At 41.3% G+C, this 17,872-nt stretch overlaps 1 protein-coding gene across 2 annotated transcripts in view; it reads right to left on the reverse strand.

The window, feature by feature from the left end:
- Positions 1–17,872, reverse strand: part of GNAO1 (G protein subunit alpha o1) — a 154,601-nt gene that overhangs the window by 14,659 nt on the left and 122,070 nt on the right. The window contains exons 7-8 of one of the 2 annotated variants that reach the window (XM_032960604.2): positions 12,028–12,181; positions 7,311–9,100 (exon numbers count right to left, since the gene is read on the reverse strand). The exons of the other annotated variant lie outside the window; for it this stretch is intronic. Of the exons in view, the coding sequence (XP_032816495.1) occupies positions 8,913–9,100; positions 12,028–12,181 (342 nt within the window). The 3' untranslated portion in view covers positions 7,311–8,912. Of the gene's footprint in view, positions 1–7,310; positions 9,101–12,027; positions 12,182–17,872 lie in introns of those variants that run through there. 2 annotated transcript variants of the gene reach the window in all.

The raw sequence follows: 17,872 nt of genomic DNA on the forward strand, positions 1-17,872 counted from the left end.
GTTTGCATTTTGACACGCAAGTATTGTGGTTATTGCAGACATGATTCGTTGTAAAAGGTTTCAGTTGGCTGTTTTAACATTTCAACACCTGTTTTGTTGCGAGAAAAAAGGGGAAAACCTATTCTCGGCCGTAGAGTTATATAGAGATACACAGTTACATAGCATTACATAGAGATACATAGTTACATAGCATTACATAGAGCGACACAGTTACATAGCATTACATAGAGCTACACAGTTACATAGCATTACATAGAGATACACAGATACATAGCATTACATAGAGCTGCATAGTTACATAGCATTACATAGAGATACACAGTTACATAGCATTACATAGAGCTACATAGTTACATAGCATTACATAGAGCTACACAGTTACATAGCATTACATAGAGATACACAGATACATAGCATTACATAGAGCTGCATAGTTACATAGCATTACATAGAGATACACAGTTACATAGCATTACATAGAGCTACATAGTTACATAGCATTACATAGAGCTACACAGTTACATAGCATCACATAGAGATACACAGTTACATAGCATTACATAGAGATACACAGTTACATAGCATTACATAGAGATACACAGTTACATAGCATTACATAGCGCGACACAGTTACATAGCATTACATAGAGCTACACAGTAACATAGCATTACATAGAGATACACAGTTACATAGCATTACATAGCGCGACACAGTTACATAGCATTACATAGAGCTACACAGTTACATAGCATTACATAGAGCTACACAGTTACATAGCATTACATAGAGCTACACAGTTACATAGCATTATATAGAGCTACACAGTTACATAGCATTACATAGAGATACACAGTTACATATCATTACATAGGGATACACAGTTACATAGCATTACATCGAGATACACAGTTACATAGCATTACATAGAGATACACAGTTACATAGCATTACATAGAGCTACATAGTTACATAGCATTACATAGCGCGACACAGTTACATAGCATTACATAGAGCTACACAGTTACATAGCATTACATAGAGCTACACAGTTACATAGCATTACATAGAGATACACAGTTACATAGCATTACATAGAGCTACACAGTTACATAGCATTACATAGAGCTACATAGTTCCATAGCATTACATAGAGATACACAGTTACATAGAATTACATAGAGCTACACAGTTACATAGCATTATATAGAGCTACACAGTTACATAGCATTACATAGAGATACACAGTTACATAGAATTACATAGGGATACACAGTTACATAGCATTACATCGAGATACACAGTTACATAGCATTACATAGAGATACACAGTTACATAGCATTACATAGAGCTACATAGTTACATAGCATTACATAGCGCGACACAGTTACATAGCATTACATAGAGCTACACAGTTACATAGCATTACATAGAGATACACAGTTACATAGCATTACATAGAGATACACAGTTACATAGCATTACATAGAGATACATAGTTACATAGCATTACATAGAGCTACATAGTTACATAGCATTACATAGAGCTACATAGTTACATAGCATTACATAGAGATACATAGTTACATAGCATTACATAGAGCTACATCGTTACATAGCATTACATAGAGATACACAGTTACATAGCATTACATAGAGATACAGTTACATAGCATTACATAGAGCTACACAGTTACATAGCATTACATAGAGATACAGTTACATAGCATTACATAGTGCTACATAGTTACATAGCATTACATAGAGCTACACAGTTACATAGCATTACATAGAGCTACATAGTTACATAGCATTACATAGAGATACACAATTACATAGCATTACATAGAGATACATAGTTACATAGCATTACATAGAGATACACAGTTTCATAGCATTACATAGCGCGACACAGTTACATAGCATTACATAGAGCTACATAGTTACATAGCATTACATAGAGATACATAGTTACATAGCAACATTGACATATTATTTCCCCCTCCTCCCCCCCACCTAACTTTTTGCAACCCCCCACCTCCATCCCTTTTGTAAGTCACGTAGGTGAAAAAATATAAAATAAAAATATAATTTATTTTATATTTTTTCACCCACGTGACTTTACCGAAAGAACCAAAGAGTATAGTGGCAGATGTCTTGGAAATTAATATGGTGTGGGTGTGTGCGTGATCAGAGCTGTTATTTCACATTGGCATAAGGTGGAAGTGTTTATAGAATCCTGGGTGGTAAGTAATATGTTTCCTTTTTACTCTGCAGAAAAGTTGTACCACGCAGACTTAACTCAAGTAACGTTTTTGGCTGCAAGCCTTCACATGGATTATTATGTCCCTCCGACTTCTAAGGAAAACCATATGCACAGCCGATGCAGACAGGAAAGCAACAGAGACCTTGGCAACAATCGCTTTGGGTAACGTAGCACAAGTTCCGAATTTAGTATTTGCCGGAGGAGCACAGTCGTTTTTCATTTCAGTTTTAAGTGCCTCCCAATTAAAAAAACGGGCAAGTAAAGACAAGCATATAGCAGTTAGAGAGATGCTTAATAGCTAGCCATTGTGCCAGACCACTACAGCAAGGGGCCATAGCCGGCTGCTTAGATTGAATCTATAAAATATGCCTAATGTTAAAAGGGAGGGGTGGTGGGGAACATAAGCAGAACATCCATCTGAGATTTGTTTTTCATAAAAAGCAGCTAAGTGACATTGTATGGCTACAGCTGAATCGAGTAATGAACGCAAGATTATATGTCTCGAGTTACCATACCACAATCGCTTGATTTTAAACGGTAGGCAAAACGCACAGTTAAACTGCCACTGCGCAGAGCAATAACGAACTTATTGTAAAGTCAAACAATTTACGTGTTTTTTTTATATTTGACACAGTGATCCACTATTATGTGATTTTTGTTTATCCCTCCGGCAAAATGAAAAAAATGACATTCATGTTTAAAAGTTGTACGGAATTTGATTAAGATTTTTTTTATATATATTTTGATTTTGCACAACACTCTATGGGGGTTTAATTGGTGTTAATCAGGTACGTCATCACAAATAAAGTACAGTCCCCTCGTGGTAATAGCTCGACAATTAATGTATTGTACAATCAACAATCTGTCATTTTACTAAATATTGTCCCACAGAACACTGCAGTTTTACTTCACTACTGTAAGAGTTTGAAAAACAGCCAGAAATTGAATTTCCATTGAAACAAAAACAAAGTTTAACCACAATGAACCCTGCAATATTTTAAATTATGAGTCCGATAAGCATTTTCACAATTACAACCCAAGGATGTTTTACAATTTCTTTAAACTGTTAGCGCAACAGCAAGACTATACATATTCAAGACGCAGCCTCTTTAACATGAATGGTTAAAATGTATGAAATCATTAACGTGCTGTATTACTGGCTTTTAAAATTATGCAGCCCAATAAGTTTCACATTCCTCCGCATACAACGTACAACTAACACATATAACGCGTAACTGTATGCTCGCGAAAAAATAGCGCATTGTATGTCAGATTAAAAAATGCACATTTAACGTTTTACCTACAGCTGAAACTTACGGTATAAATCTTTTATGCAGGTTTAATTAAGCTTTAAAATAAAAATAAAAACTTTTAAGTTGTCACAATGTAAAAAAAAGTGCAAAGAAAAGATGCTCAAAAGTGTGTTTAGACAGAGGTACAAAGATGGGAGGGTCACAGGTTCCCCTTGGTGATATTTTCACACCAATAAAACTAAAAAACTCACCATCTCAACTCCTATCCTGTACGTCAGAGTTTTAAATCGCAACGTTGTTAATAATACAAAAATATATATTTTAAATGGGCTGAGATACGAATTATCAGATATACCTGAAAGTGTGATGTTGCAGAAAATGTCACGTCCTTCATTTTCTCTGCCCCAAAATGTGCCACGTGTCATCGGCTGCTGTCACTTTTGTGAGCATGAAGACATTACATCATTGCATTATCTAACACGCAGCTTTCACACCCAATATTCTGATTAATTTATTTTTGGGTTAGGCCATATAATGACCTGGCCAATTCACCAAATAATTATCGGATCATTTACATTATTCGATCATGTAAATGATCTGAATATATGGGAAGAAATAAGGTCTCAAATGGGCCTTAAAAATCCTAACCTGAAAAATTAATACCCAAAACTCATTCTTGATATGCATCCACCGAGCGATTTTCAAGACCAAGCCGAGTACACCCGTGTAGGTAATTTAGCAAGCACCACGCCATAGCATTAGCAGTGGGGAAAATGTTCCAGGCGAGAAGCCTGACAACACCCGCTTGCACCGTCCGTTGTTATCCAGTCTCAACATTAGCACGAGCAGCTGTGTTTCGTGCACTGTGCTTTGACCTATGAACAGATAAGTACCAGCCGCATGTTTGCTGATCACCAAACTCTCACGGACCGTACACTTGTAATGTCAGCTAATCAAGACACGGTGATCGAAACTACGAACAAAGTAAAAGAAAAAAACTGAAAAGGGTATATTGATTGGCTGAGAGGGAACATGACCTCTGTATCGCAGCCTGAATTCCAAGTGCTGGTTGACTTGAAGCTACATAACAGCTCACATTAAAAAAAATATCTGGAATTATGTAACAAAATAGCTGCGAGTTACGCAATATTGCACAGGCACTGCCTGTGACATCCAGACTGTAAAACAACTACCACGATCCCAGACACAGAGAGACTTTTGTCATTGATCATCCATGGCTTGTTAAAAGAGTTGTTTTTAGCATTGAGAATATCTGCCCATTATTACCAATTGCTGCCTTTTAAAATGGATGAGTATTATTGAACACAAATAATGTATAATGAAAGAAATTCACTTTTAAAAATATATTAATGAATGACAATGCTCCCTTAGTCATGCCATGTTATAAACATAGAAAAAAGTTTCTGGAATAAATTGTTCCAGTTGTCTGTAATAACATCCCATTTATTCTTCCGGCAATGGTAGTTTCAAAATACCAGGAAAACAAGACGCCAAATGATGTCACTGTGAACCAATGGGTGATGTACTAAAACTTCCGCGGATTGTGTGACCAGTTTTGGAGAACAAAGCAAACCATTTACAATGCACAATTCTTTGAAAGAAAATTCCACTTGTGCTGTTTATTCCTGAGATATGTCTGCATTGCTAGTTTTGTCACCTGAACTTAGTACAGAATTATGCAGCATGGCTGTAGGACTTTACTTTGCAATTATAATTGGTAAAAAAATAGTTTTAAGATTTTTTTACGGCGACAATAAGGCATTTTCACGATACGTCGATAACAATCAAGCTTGTGACGTACACGGTATGAAAATCATAAAAGCATGAAAGGCTTTTCCCTGTAAAACTGTGGCTGAAACTAAATCTTTCAATGACTTCTTATATCCTTGCATTTCAGTTTGGATATATTAAAAAATAAATCCAAAGACAAAATAGCTAAAAGGAAATTTTGACATGTAATTTTCACAGCAAATTTGCTAAACCAGAAAGCTAACCCTAATCCCAGGCCTAAAATGTATACTTACTTGACAAAATATAACTTTTGTCCTTTTTAGCACACTCTTTGTTGCACTTGCTTTTGCTGTAAAAAAAAACCCTACTAAATAATTGGTAAAAAAATATATAACAATGATCTAACTAAAAACAGCTTCACTCAACGATGTTGAAAATATCCCAAGTTCGGCTTCAGGCTCTAAATTAAAGAAAGTTTTATGGGTTCTGCCATTTTTGTTGGGAAGAACTTTAATCGATTATTTATTTCTATATTTTACCCAAACATGACTTTTAGCATGCAAAACTGCAGCTTAGTGCTATTGCATAAAAAATGTGCGAGCAATAATTTCATTCATATTCTTGGCAGAGCTACAAAGGGTATTCCAATTTCACTGTGCAACTCTAACATTGTGACCGATGTGTAGTGGATGCACATTAATGAATTAAAACAAGTAATAAACCACCTGAATAAAATCTACCAAATTTGGCACAGGCCTTCATTGAGTTGATAAGGCTTGGTCATGGGATACATTTGTGCGTGACAAAAGTGGCCACTGCATTTGTATAGCTTATACAAAATCTGATTAACCACACAAAGAGAGGAGAGAGATCGATGGTGAAATTAAATGGTGGGGGCTTGTTTTAAACAGAGCTCTCTAAATCTTGCTAAGTCAAAAAGAACTCGTCAACAATCTCCTCAATTGGTCCCTGTTCTAGAGTGACAAAGAGGAGAGGGGGGTGGGGAGTCCAAAAGCAATAGCTACACCATATCCCTCTTGGAGCCTTGTACTAAGAACTCTAGCTGAGAGAGGTTTGCGCTGCTCACAAACTTAAATTGACCGGTGGTCGGCTCGCAACTAATAACAGAACAGAAGACCGCACTCGTGGAGATATATTAAAAAAAAACGAATTTTATTTTACCAGGTAAGGTCCACTGAGCTATATAGCTCTTTATGAGAAGCCACCTGGCCACAAATGATAGCTCTACGAAGTGGCTTGTCATGCGTAAATGTATAGCAACCAAATACTCTAAATGCATATTTCTAAATGTGGAGGGAAAAGTCGGAGGACCCAGAGAAATATTCACGTGACCTCGAAGAGAACATGCAAGCTCCAAATATACAACCTCCTGTAAACCAGGCAGGCAGTTAACATATTTCCACCATGGAGCGCATATTACTGAAACGAAGCTGTGTTTATATTGGAGTGGCTTGAAAAGAGACTCACCAGTAAATGAAAGCTGATGATTCATATATTAAATTGTTCAGGAGTAAAATGACAGACCTGGCTGTAATGACAGGGTGACAATGGACGTGCCGTCCCCGCAGATGGCTAATGCGTGCCAAAAATAAATGACTTTCAAAGGCTTTCGCGGCCTTCAAAGTTATTGCATTCTGTAGGATAATGCTAGGTGCAACTCCATGGCACAGCGGAGTATTTTTAAGAGAGGGTTCTAATCACAGATTTAAAGTTCACAATGCTGTCTGGACGTCAAGGTACAATCCACAATCAAAACCCTGTTAAAATGATGAATGCAGCAAACTTGCAAAAAAAATTCCCAATAAGTGTTTGGCAGAGCAGTACTTTCCGGGACACATAAAACATACATTTGAAAGCTAACTTGAGTTTTTACTCCTTTTTTAATTCCCATGACAAACAGAGAAATGTGTGTTGTAAGTCACAATACATAAACATTTTAGTTACCAAACAGTATATTGTCTCCTGAGAAATGTGGGACTCTTGGGAGGGGGAAAAGAAATAAAATGATAAAGACACAAATTAATTTTCTGTGAATATCCTAAAATATTTATTACAGAGGCACGAAACAATAAATGAAGCGACGGCACAGTTTTAAGAAGCCAAAGCACAGGCATGAACTTGCTTCACAGCTGGCTACTTGTGTCAAAATATTCAGTGTAGTGCGTTTATCTTGGTCTAAAGCTCCATCAGAAACCCTGTAACTAAATGTGCAGATGCCCCCCCCCCCCCCCCCCCTCTATCAGAGATGAGAAATTATCTCGAGACAAATTCACTAATCGGAGGTGTTGTTCACATTTCAAAAGCCCTGCCTAGAGCTTAAGCGGAAAATATATAATAATCATAATATGGAATATATTACACACAACCACCCCATCATTTACGTGGTGTTTCTGCAAACATGTTTCTGAAACATCACATCTTCTTGCTCAATTTCGCTGAGACTTTTTTTCTTGAACTCACCGGTGAAACAATAACCAGGTGGCGGGGGGAGGGGGGGGGGTCTTGTGGACACAAATTTGCCCAGATTCGTATTACTTGGCCTGACCTAAACACTGTCTATGAATCGTATCTCTGGCAAACACCACTGTGCTTCAGGCCCACTCATTTACTGAAGGCTTTAACAATTATGGGGGGGGGGGGGGGGGGGCTGTTTTAGCATGAAGTTATACTATCGGTCGTTGGGACAAAGGGGAATTCGTGCATGAAGCTGGTCATCAGTATCCAAGCCGGGGGTGGGACGAATGGTGCAAAGATCTCGGCGGTTGATGGCATGATGGTTTGAGCAGCAGTGTATGTGAAGAGATGTCATCACTGTGCAAAGGGGAAATGGTTGGATCTGTAGGAATCTTGTGTGTGAATCCAGAAAGCTGACACTCAATACATTCTTCATACAGGCCGAGTAGCCTCTCGCAAGAATACAAATCAACACTGCAGTCAATGCTTGTACCTATAGGGTTGCACACGTTTGTCAAAATGTATCCTGATACGAGCCGCTACCTTGGGGTATGGAGTGGATGTTCAAGATTGAAGTAAGTCATCCTCGGCAAATTCTTTGCATGCTGCGCAAAACTGATGGGTACCACAGGAAGACATGAAGGTAGACCTGTTTCCATCTCGACCTCCACATGCCCCCCCGCTGCTTTCTTTAAGCCGTTCATAGGGGCACATCTCAAGACTCGGTAGTCTAAAACAGAGACAGCTACAACGGACTGGGAAGTGCTCAAGGGGGGACCGTCACCTAAATGCACTGAACGGTGCGGAACCACAACTCATCGCTGCCCTGCCGCTTTGCATGCACCAGCTAAACGGCAGGAACCGTGGGACGCGCCGACGCAGACCCACAGCCCCCGCCGGCTGCCTAACAAAGCAATGGCAGCGACGGCACAACAACAACAACAACGACGACGACGATGATGCACAACAACAACAACAACAATGACGATGATGCACGAGAACAACGGCGGTGATGAAAACAGCAGCGGCTACACGAACCAAAAAAAAAACCTAAGATTAAAATAAATCGCGGTAGCAATACCGGCGCTCATACAATCTCGACCGGCAACCTGCACTCGGGAACGTATTGCCGAGCCGGCCGATGGGACGCGTGGACAAAAGGTGGCTCTAGTAAAGTCCACAACCGCGCAGGTTGTTTGCAATGATCACGTCGGTGACGGCGTCGAAGACAAACTGGATGTTGTTGGTGTCGGTGGCGCACGTCATGTGGCAGTAGATCTCCTTGTTGCTGGACTTGTTCTTGCTCTCGTACTGCGCCTGGATGTAGGCGGCCGCTTCTACAAACTCGTTAGCTCCTGCGCGGAGCAGAGGCAAAAGGGTTAACCGCAGAAACGCCGATCGCATCGTCGCACGTGTCGGAGAAATTGGCCTACGAATTTATCATCGTCGTCGTCGTTTTCGTCGTCATTGTCTGCAAAAGAGCAAGAAATGCTTCCCACTATCATAGACATGTACGGAGAGCTTTGTCAATCGAGAAGAGTGGCCCCCTCCCCACCTCGCGTGCCTTGAAAGTCGTGAGAGTTGCCTGGACATAATCTCCCATGCTGTGCAGTGTGGGTTGGTGTGGGAGGAGGAGGGGGGGGGGAGTGATAGAACAGCATTGGATTTTTGCTGCACGGCACTCTGCTGCCCACAAAGCCAACTCTGATTTTGCGCACTGCGGTGGCCCATCCGAGCACTATCCAGGCTCAAACCCGCTTAGCGTACGAGGCCTGACGGGATCAGGTGCATCGCCGGGTAATTTGGTCACAGCTTCCATTGGCGTAGGCGAGAGCAAAAATTGTACATCGTGATACGGATTCATGAAGCGTTTCAAGACGTTCTGTATTTGGTTTCCGGAGAGAGGGATGCTCATGTGAGGGGGGGGGCGGAAATGCACGACAAGGCCACAATGCTCTGAAGTTAAGCAGAGGGATTGCGTGCAGCGTGTGTTGGAGAAACACACACTTCTGTAGTGTACAATTTAAATTGTAGCATGTTAGTAATTGGCTGTTAGGTAGAAGAGAAGAAGAATTTGCGGAGTCTGAATGTAAACAGGAGGAGGGAGTCGGCAGCGCCGATGGCCTGGTAGGATGTAGGTAGCTTCAGACTGAGAGAGCAGAAGAATAGAATGAGCGGCCCCTTTTAGAGCGGAGGTGACTTATGATGAAAATCAAGTTACGATTGGCCACCACCCTCATCGCACGGCAAGCAGCTGGGGTTGCATGACATAGAAATTATAACGTTTAACAAAAACGCAAGTGATATCCATTAAATTGTTTGGCTTTTTTAACGGATTTGCAATTGTTAAAATTACTCCTGCAATATTCAATTTGTTATATTCCCAAAGCTATTTAAGGGTATTTGAAATTTTTATTTACATTTATCCTCTAGCTTGAGAGCTTAAGAGCATTATGAAAACAGCACATTGTTTTGATTATAATGTGAATAAAAAAACAGGCAGCTTAGAGATATTTGGTGGCTTACATATACAATAATTCTGCTGTTAAATTGTACAATAAGATGCGTTTATTAATTTTTAAACAAGTAATTTTGTATGTATTCTTTGGGTCTTTCGGTAAAGCCACGTAGATAGAAAAATAATAAAAAAATATCACGACGTTTCGATCGCAACACAAGCAATCGTCATCAGGTGTGAGAGAGAGAGAGAGAAAGCTGCTGAGACAAGGTCTTATACAGGCCTGAGATGGGTGCATCAAGGTAGGTGGGTGGGGCTAGAGATGGTCCAACCACAGAGGCTGGGGCAGTGGCCTTTGTATTGTGAGAGGTTAGCCTATAGGGCGCTACCAAAGCTGTGGAGGTGGCCATTGTAGTGCGTGTACCCCAAGTGTAAGTGGGCGGGGCTAGAGATGGTATTTGCATGTAAATGTAAGAGCGGAGGGCGCCCTCAGGCTGTGGAGGTGGCCATTGTATTGTGAGAGATTAGCATGTCAATGTAAGAGAACCACCGCAACGGTCGATGTGCTAGTGAGACATTCAGCCCATTGAAAAAAAAAGACGATTGCTTGTGTTGCGATCGAAACGTCGTGATATTTTTTTATATTTTTCTATATATGTGGCTTTACCGAAAGACCCATAGAATATGTATTCCTCGAGCCACGAAAACTTTAAGTCGAGATTAAATTTTGTATGCTTCAAAGCACAAAAATTATAAATCACAAACATTTTAAACACATTATTCCTTGACTCTTAAAACATTAATGTATTCTCTAGAAATGTAAATTATGAAAATGTGTTATATTTTAAATTAAGAAATCACTCTTGCATTAAATATAAATATCGTAGAAGTAATAATAATATTGCACGTTTGTTCATGGAGATGTTTTGTGTTGGACATGCGCAAACAAAACTTAAAATTCCTCAACATATATGCACAACAACACAAGGCCAAAACATGCTTTGCGAGCCAATTGGGTAGGTCAGATGGCAAAAGGGCATCAGTAAGCAGATTAAATTTTGATTTAAAGCTTTCGTGACTGCAGGGATTCATATAAAAAGAAAATGAAATTTTTATTTTATTATTTCCCTTCTACGTGACTTTACCAAAAGAACCAAGAATAGTAAGCAGATTGTCAATCACAAGCTAAGAGCTGCACCCAGGACTGGCACGGAACACAATCCCATTGACAAGAAAAATATAAAGTGCCGGTATTTTCCCTTAACCAACCCACAGGGTAAACACGCACAGCCATCTACAACGCAGTGTTGCAGAACTGTCTTGCATGAGATACGGGGGGGGGGGGGGTGGGGGGGCTCTGATAAACTTGCCCATGGCCAGAATGTAACGGCCAAATACAAAATTGCAGTCTTTTAAAGTGCATTAGCGCAACCCTCCAGGCGGGGTTGACATGGAAAGGTTTGTGCCTAACACTCTCACTCTTGCTCTGTAAGCAGAGTAATTGGATGGATTCATTTATGGGGGAAAAAAATACTCAAGAAATTAATCAGCTGCTCAACCCCCGGCATTGCCGTTCTGAAAATGTATCGAGGCCCAGTTGAGGCTTCCCTGGATAGAAATAACAAGCCCTATAATTATTGTTTGCACCCAATAGTTTTTTTTTTACAGACTGATTTTGTTCTTTGCAAATATTCCTCAGATTTACGTTCCAAAAGGGACTTGCTACAGTGGCTTCTAATTGATATCTGAATGATGAAAAGGTGATAGATTTGTTTGTAGATTTCATTTCCTTGAGTAAGTTAAGGGAGGCCGCTGTAGACGTACCAATATAGTCGGGAAAGCAAATGTTGAGTGGAGAGGTGGAAATCTTCTCCTCAAAGATGTCCTTCTTGTTGAGGAAGAGGATGATGGACGTGTCGGTAAACCATTTGTTGTTACAGATACTGTCAAAGAGTTTGAGAGATTCATGCATTCGGTTCTGCAAGAGACAAAAAAGGCGTTCCCTTTGAGAGGTCTTGGGTCAACTCAAGTCTGGCTCAATCAGCCTCGGGAGCGAGTGGGGTCGGGTAGGGGGAGAAGGGAACAAAACAAAACAACAAAAAAAACCCCACGGAACAGGAGGATGGCGCGTTCGAGTGCGCTCACGTTTGATGCGCAAACCCGCACAACGAGGAGGGTTTGATAGCCGAGTTACGTTCTAGCGATAGGAACGTACAGGGTATCCTTCGAGGTGTCATCCATCGTTTAAAGAATTATGATGAGTGGCTGTTTGAACTTCGCGGTTGAATAGTTGGGGATTACGTGAAATATAAGGTGTTTGCCAAAATCCAACAAATAATCCTAATAAAACACGAAAGGCTCGAGTGATCTTCAGATGCGCAAGGTAGAAGCGTTCGGAACGATCAGAGCCGAGATATTGGTGAACCGCCGGCACTCTCGCGAACCTCAATGCGGCGCCAACACCGTGGCAGTTTTTTTTTTCCGCGGCCGTCTGGAACGCTCTTCAGATATTAGGAAGCCACTGAAGGTTATGCACTTTAAAATCATCTACATTGAAAACTCATTGCATTTTGTGTTTAGTTTGTTGTCTTTCCCCCGCACCTCCGATTAGCACGGTTGGCTATGTATGGTGCGAAAGAAGTTCAACATGCATGCAGATGTGTGGTGGTTTAGTTGGTTATAATGTACGTGATAGAATCTTCACACGACAGAACTCAAACTGTTCTATCATTTGTATTATGTAAGATTGGATGGTACCTTGATTGACACCCTGTACTTAATTCGTGTTTTCTTTTTAGTTCTTTTCGACAAGTCATATTTTACTGTAATGGAAAGTCACAAGGGTATAATGAGTTTGTTTAGGCGCATTCATGCAGTATGTATTCATGAATATATTAGGGGTGGTCAAGATATACAAAATTTAATATTTAGTATTTGCATTCATTGCTGACATTAAATAAACTGTTGAAATTTCTAACAGCAATGTTCCTATTCTACTTGTAATATTGTAACACGATTTGAAGATAAAGAGCGAAGGATTAGCTTCGTCAGACATATGAGTAAATATAAATTATATTTTTCTCGATCTCAATCCTCTGCTGCATGAAAGGCCCCAAGCCGTGTTGGTCTTTAAGGGTTTTTTTTTTACCATACTTCACCACATCAGTCAGTGTGGGTTGGCGAGCCCTGGATAGGTGCACACATCACTCGCCACTGATGTTAGCCGTGGACAAAAATGGCACTCATACCCACCGGGATTAATAGCGCATTGTGCTAACCACCGTGCCACCACTCCCCGCTAAATTTCAGCCCATCTTGACCACTCCCTTATATATGCACGCAATTGTATACATACACCTTACTGCAGTTTGTACACATCATGCTGCAAACATACACAGGGTGATCCATCATGAGATTATGCACTAATATAATGAGACCTAGTAGAGAAAACTAGATTTTATTTCAATAGCCTCTACATGTCGCCCACCAATCTCAACACACTCATTCAATATTTTAACACTCCACACTCCTCTGAGATATGGAGCCGTCGCTGTCAAGAAAGTAAGACGACCATTTAAAAAAAATAAAAATCAGTGGGGTACCTATAATTGGATCACCCTGTATAATAAAATTCACGTCATCATAATAAAACAGTTCATCTGCGTTTACAATAATACTAAACTTACAAAAAGACATGCAAACCCAGGTACGGTAAATGTATGTTCAGATGGCTAAATGGAGCTTGGCAGAGTGAGGGAAGGAAATCACTTTGAACGTCATAAAGGTGTTATCCTTTATGTAAGTCCTGTCAGGCAAAGCACGGTGCTAGAACTACAACAATTCACACCACCGCAGCTGCATTACCACGGGGGTGTTAATTCTAGGGTGTTAGTTCTAACCACGTCTGATCTTTTCTCCGTTGTCATCACATTCTGACGAAGCCTGTTACGATTGTGATATTTGCGTCATTTCCAACATTTTGGTCACTGCACCGCGTCAGTTGTGGTAGTCGTTGAAGCATACTTCACCACACTGGCCAGTGTGGTCTGGTAAGCAAGCGGGTCAGGGGATCCAGGCTCAGATATCACTCGCCACTGATGTTAGCCGTGGCCAGGAATCAAACTCGGGTCGATGGATTCATAGCGCAGTGCGCTTACCAGTGCATCACTGGTACCCCCCACCAATTAGATCCACAATTTTATTGTTCCGATGAACCAGAAGTTTGTTCATGGGGGGCTCCTTTCTTTATTGTGAATGCCGCCAATTTTGTCATCGTGCGCCCGCTGGTGTAGTGATCCTCTTTCCTCTGCCAGAGCTCCTTCAGCCATCCACGTTGTTATCATATGCATACATATATATACATAGTATGTATATATATATAAAATGTAGGAGGAAAGTGTTTTCTTGTGCTGAATTACGGTTAGACGCAGTTTATCCAAAGTTCATTCGCAATGTTCAAACGAGCCACCGTTATTAAAAATTGTAGTTCTTTGCGGACTTGAGTGACCACCACTCAACAAGTAAATCCGCTGCAATTGGCGCTTCCCTGTGGGGGACGGTGACTGGCATCGGGTCTTAGGTTGAGGGCCGCACGGACACTTTGGATAGGACACACCAAACCGTAACAGCAAACGCCTTGCATGCATCCGTAATACCATGTGGAAAGGAATTGCATTCAAACACAGAGGGAAACAGAAAACCAAACAAACAAACGAAAGACAAAACGATGCTCAGATCATCCTCGCTACAAAAGAAGAGGCATGGGACGACCATGCCAGCGCTGACTCGATGCACAACAACACCGGGACCACGAGGGCCAGTGGCTGTATGAGGCATGTTGAAATGGGTAGGCCGGTTCCGCCCGTGAGTCATGCTCGATGGGGTTGCCGCAGGGATGCTGGAGGTAAGAGGGGAAGGAAAGCGGGCCGGCAAGGTACATGCAAAATCGCTCGCACGATGCTAATCATGACACCGGTGTGTTTTGCACCACGTCAAAAAACCAACCAGCGGATGGGTCACGCTTGACTTACGTCCATTTCCCGATTGGTGTTGGGGGTTTACTGCTGCACGCACGTTTAAGTGTCGACTGCCTCGCGCCGTGTCCATGCACTTAAACTCGCCCTCTCCGAGTTGAAGGGGCGAATCGGGCTGCTTTGTGTGCACCACGTGCCATCTCGTGAGCTAGCAAGATTTTTTTCGGGGTTGTTTTACCCGCAATGCAACGGTGGCTGGTGTTTTATTAAAATCGTAACATTCGTTCTCAGAAAAGTGAAGCATTCCATTCAAAAACGATATATTACATGTAATTTATGCGCACATATGCATTCATTGTTTTCACAGTGTATGGAAACAAGGGTGGCTACACGGAGAATGTATGTATATATAGCATCTGTGTGCTTTTTATATGCAAAAGCTGACATTTCAAAAGTAACATTTGTCTAAATATATTGGCGTATCCCGGCACTCAGCATGCCACTGCTGCTATTACCGTACATTTAACCCAACGTGCATGCACAATTTTGCAAGCATAAAAAAAACTACGTGTTAGATTACAAGCCCGGAAATATCTTCCATATCAGGGAAACTAGTAGCCCAAATGTGTGCTGCCTTCATGACTGAACACAAGCAAAAAAACCTGCCAACGAGAAACTGTGGGGCATGTGCCAGGATTTGCATCTGTCTTGCATTTTCAAATCCACATACTGGTTTTGGGGTTCAAATTATTCACGAATGTGGCACAACATGTACCAGATGACAGCATAGTAATTCTCCACATGTTGTCAATTTCACATCAGTCTATGCTGTTAAGATACCGCACAAGGTGCTGAATTAATATTCGAAAGAGTGAGCCACTGTGTGTGGGTGTGGGTTCCTCCTGTCACCACACACGCGGCTCTCTCTACAAAAGGTTCGTTGCTTGGCATCAGGGTCTCCATGCAGAACCAGCCGCATATAACCCAACAAGCATGACCCCGTGGAGACATTGCTATGAACAAATAAACAAATATAGTCCCTAATATCCTTGCTTAATAATATTCACGAAAACAAATACGGTAGGGCTGGTTGTACGTAAGCTACGGCATTGCGGGTACTGCATAATTAAATAAACATTACACCTGCAGCCCAAAAAAAAATGCCAATGTCCATATAAAATTTTATATTTGTGGAAATGTGAAGACAAGGTCACAGCAGTCTATGCCACTATTCTCAAATAATTGTGATCGATGTAGGAAATTAAACGGAAAACCTATCTTTGAATGTTTCATTACGCATGCCTCTGTTGGGGTTTTGTGGCGTTGTGTCAACGTTGCCACTCAAGCTATAAGAGCTTGTCAACCTCCGGCAAGCAACCTATTGCAGACAACTTACTGTCGAGTCGACAGTTTTGGTGATATCACCTGCAGTGAGCTGCACAACTCACTTCTACCAGCTGCTTGAACAAGACAAGCCTGCCGCTCTCGCTCAAGTATGTTCCCCAGGCCACTGAACAGCTTGCAGTCGCTTGGACAATCATAAACAAATAATGAAATTATCGTTTCAAGTGCGAGGTAGGTAGGTGGGCCTGCATTTCACGCGAGCTTGTTCGAGGGAGACAAACATTTTTTTTTGCTTGGGACGGACGCATTAAAAAAAAAAGTGCCACTGCATGCTTCGGCCACAATCGTGGGTGCTGGGATCGCAGCCAATACCAAGTGCATTAAATGTTGACAAGACTTGCGATTCTCACCGAAAAACGTTAACAACAACCAACCGAGCCTACGCAAGTTTGATTCCGATCCGCGTTTCGCGGCCTGTATTGGTGTCAAGGCCAAAATTGGATCCAACAACGTGAACTTGCCGAGCTGATGGACTGAGTGGATGGGGGGGGGGGGATCATCCCAGGGTCCCTAAATGTGCTCCAGTGCACCTAACGTTTGCACAAGCAAATAGAAAACACTATGCTACATAAACTATATTTTAATACATTTTACATGTGAATGTAAATAACTGAATAAATACATGCTAATTAAATTATTTTATTCTTGCAAAATTAAGCCAGGAATTGTATGTTTTTACGACTTTTGTTGAAGAACTTGGGAGTAATTCAGACCTTCAGCTGCATTGTTGCCATTGCAGCTGAACAGCTGTTTGTGAAGTGAGGGATTTTTATCACAATTTTAGTAATTTGTAATACTTTACATGTGGCATATTTTGACCGTGATGCCGGCATGGCCTAACCTTTCGAATGTCATCACGGGGTCTTTAACGGCCGCCGTTAAAGCACGGCCGGGCCACGTCACCATCAAACGTAACACCAACTTGTTTCTCCATTGCATTCTGTCAAGGCCTTTCGTGCTCATTTCCAATCGAATTGGGCGCTGCTGTTGCTGATCGCGTCTGCATCATCCCAAGACGACAGAAGTCCCGTTGCTCTTGGTGTAGCACCACACGCCAATGTCCGTTGAGCAATAGAGGTCGCGTTCAAACGCACACCGTACACACATCTCGGCTGCGAAAAACCTTCAGCGGTCACCGATAAGGGCCACATGCCACGTTTGTTTTGTTTTCCTAAAGAGGTTGTAAAGAAATAATAAAGTTTGTGTGGGGGGTGTTTGCAGAATGAGTAAAAGGGGAAGCTCAGAGGAACGGGTTGGTAGTGGTGCCCGTTTTTAGAAATGTCTCTTTAATG

This window comes from Petromyzon marinus, chromosome 25 (genome assembly GCF_048934315.1).
Source record: "Petromyzon marinus isolate PM22_M1 ecotype Great Lakes invasive population chromosome 25, UKy_Petmar_22M1.pri1.0, whole genome shotgun sequence".
NCBI classification, from domain to species: Eukaryota; Metazoa; Chordata; class Hyperoartia; order Petromyzontiformes; family Petromyzontidae; genus Petromyzon; species Petromyzon marinus.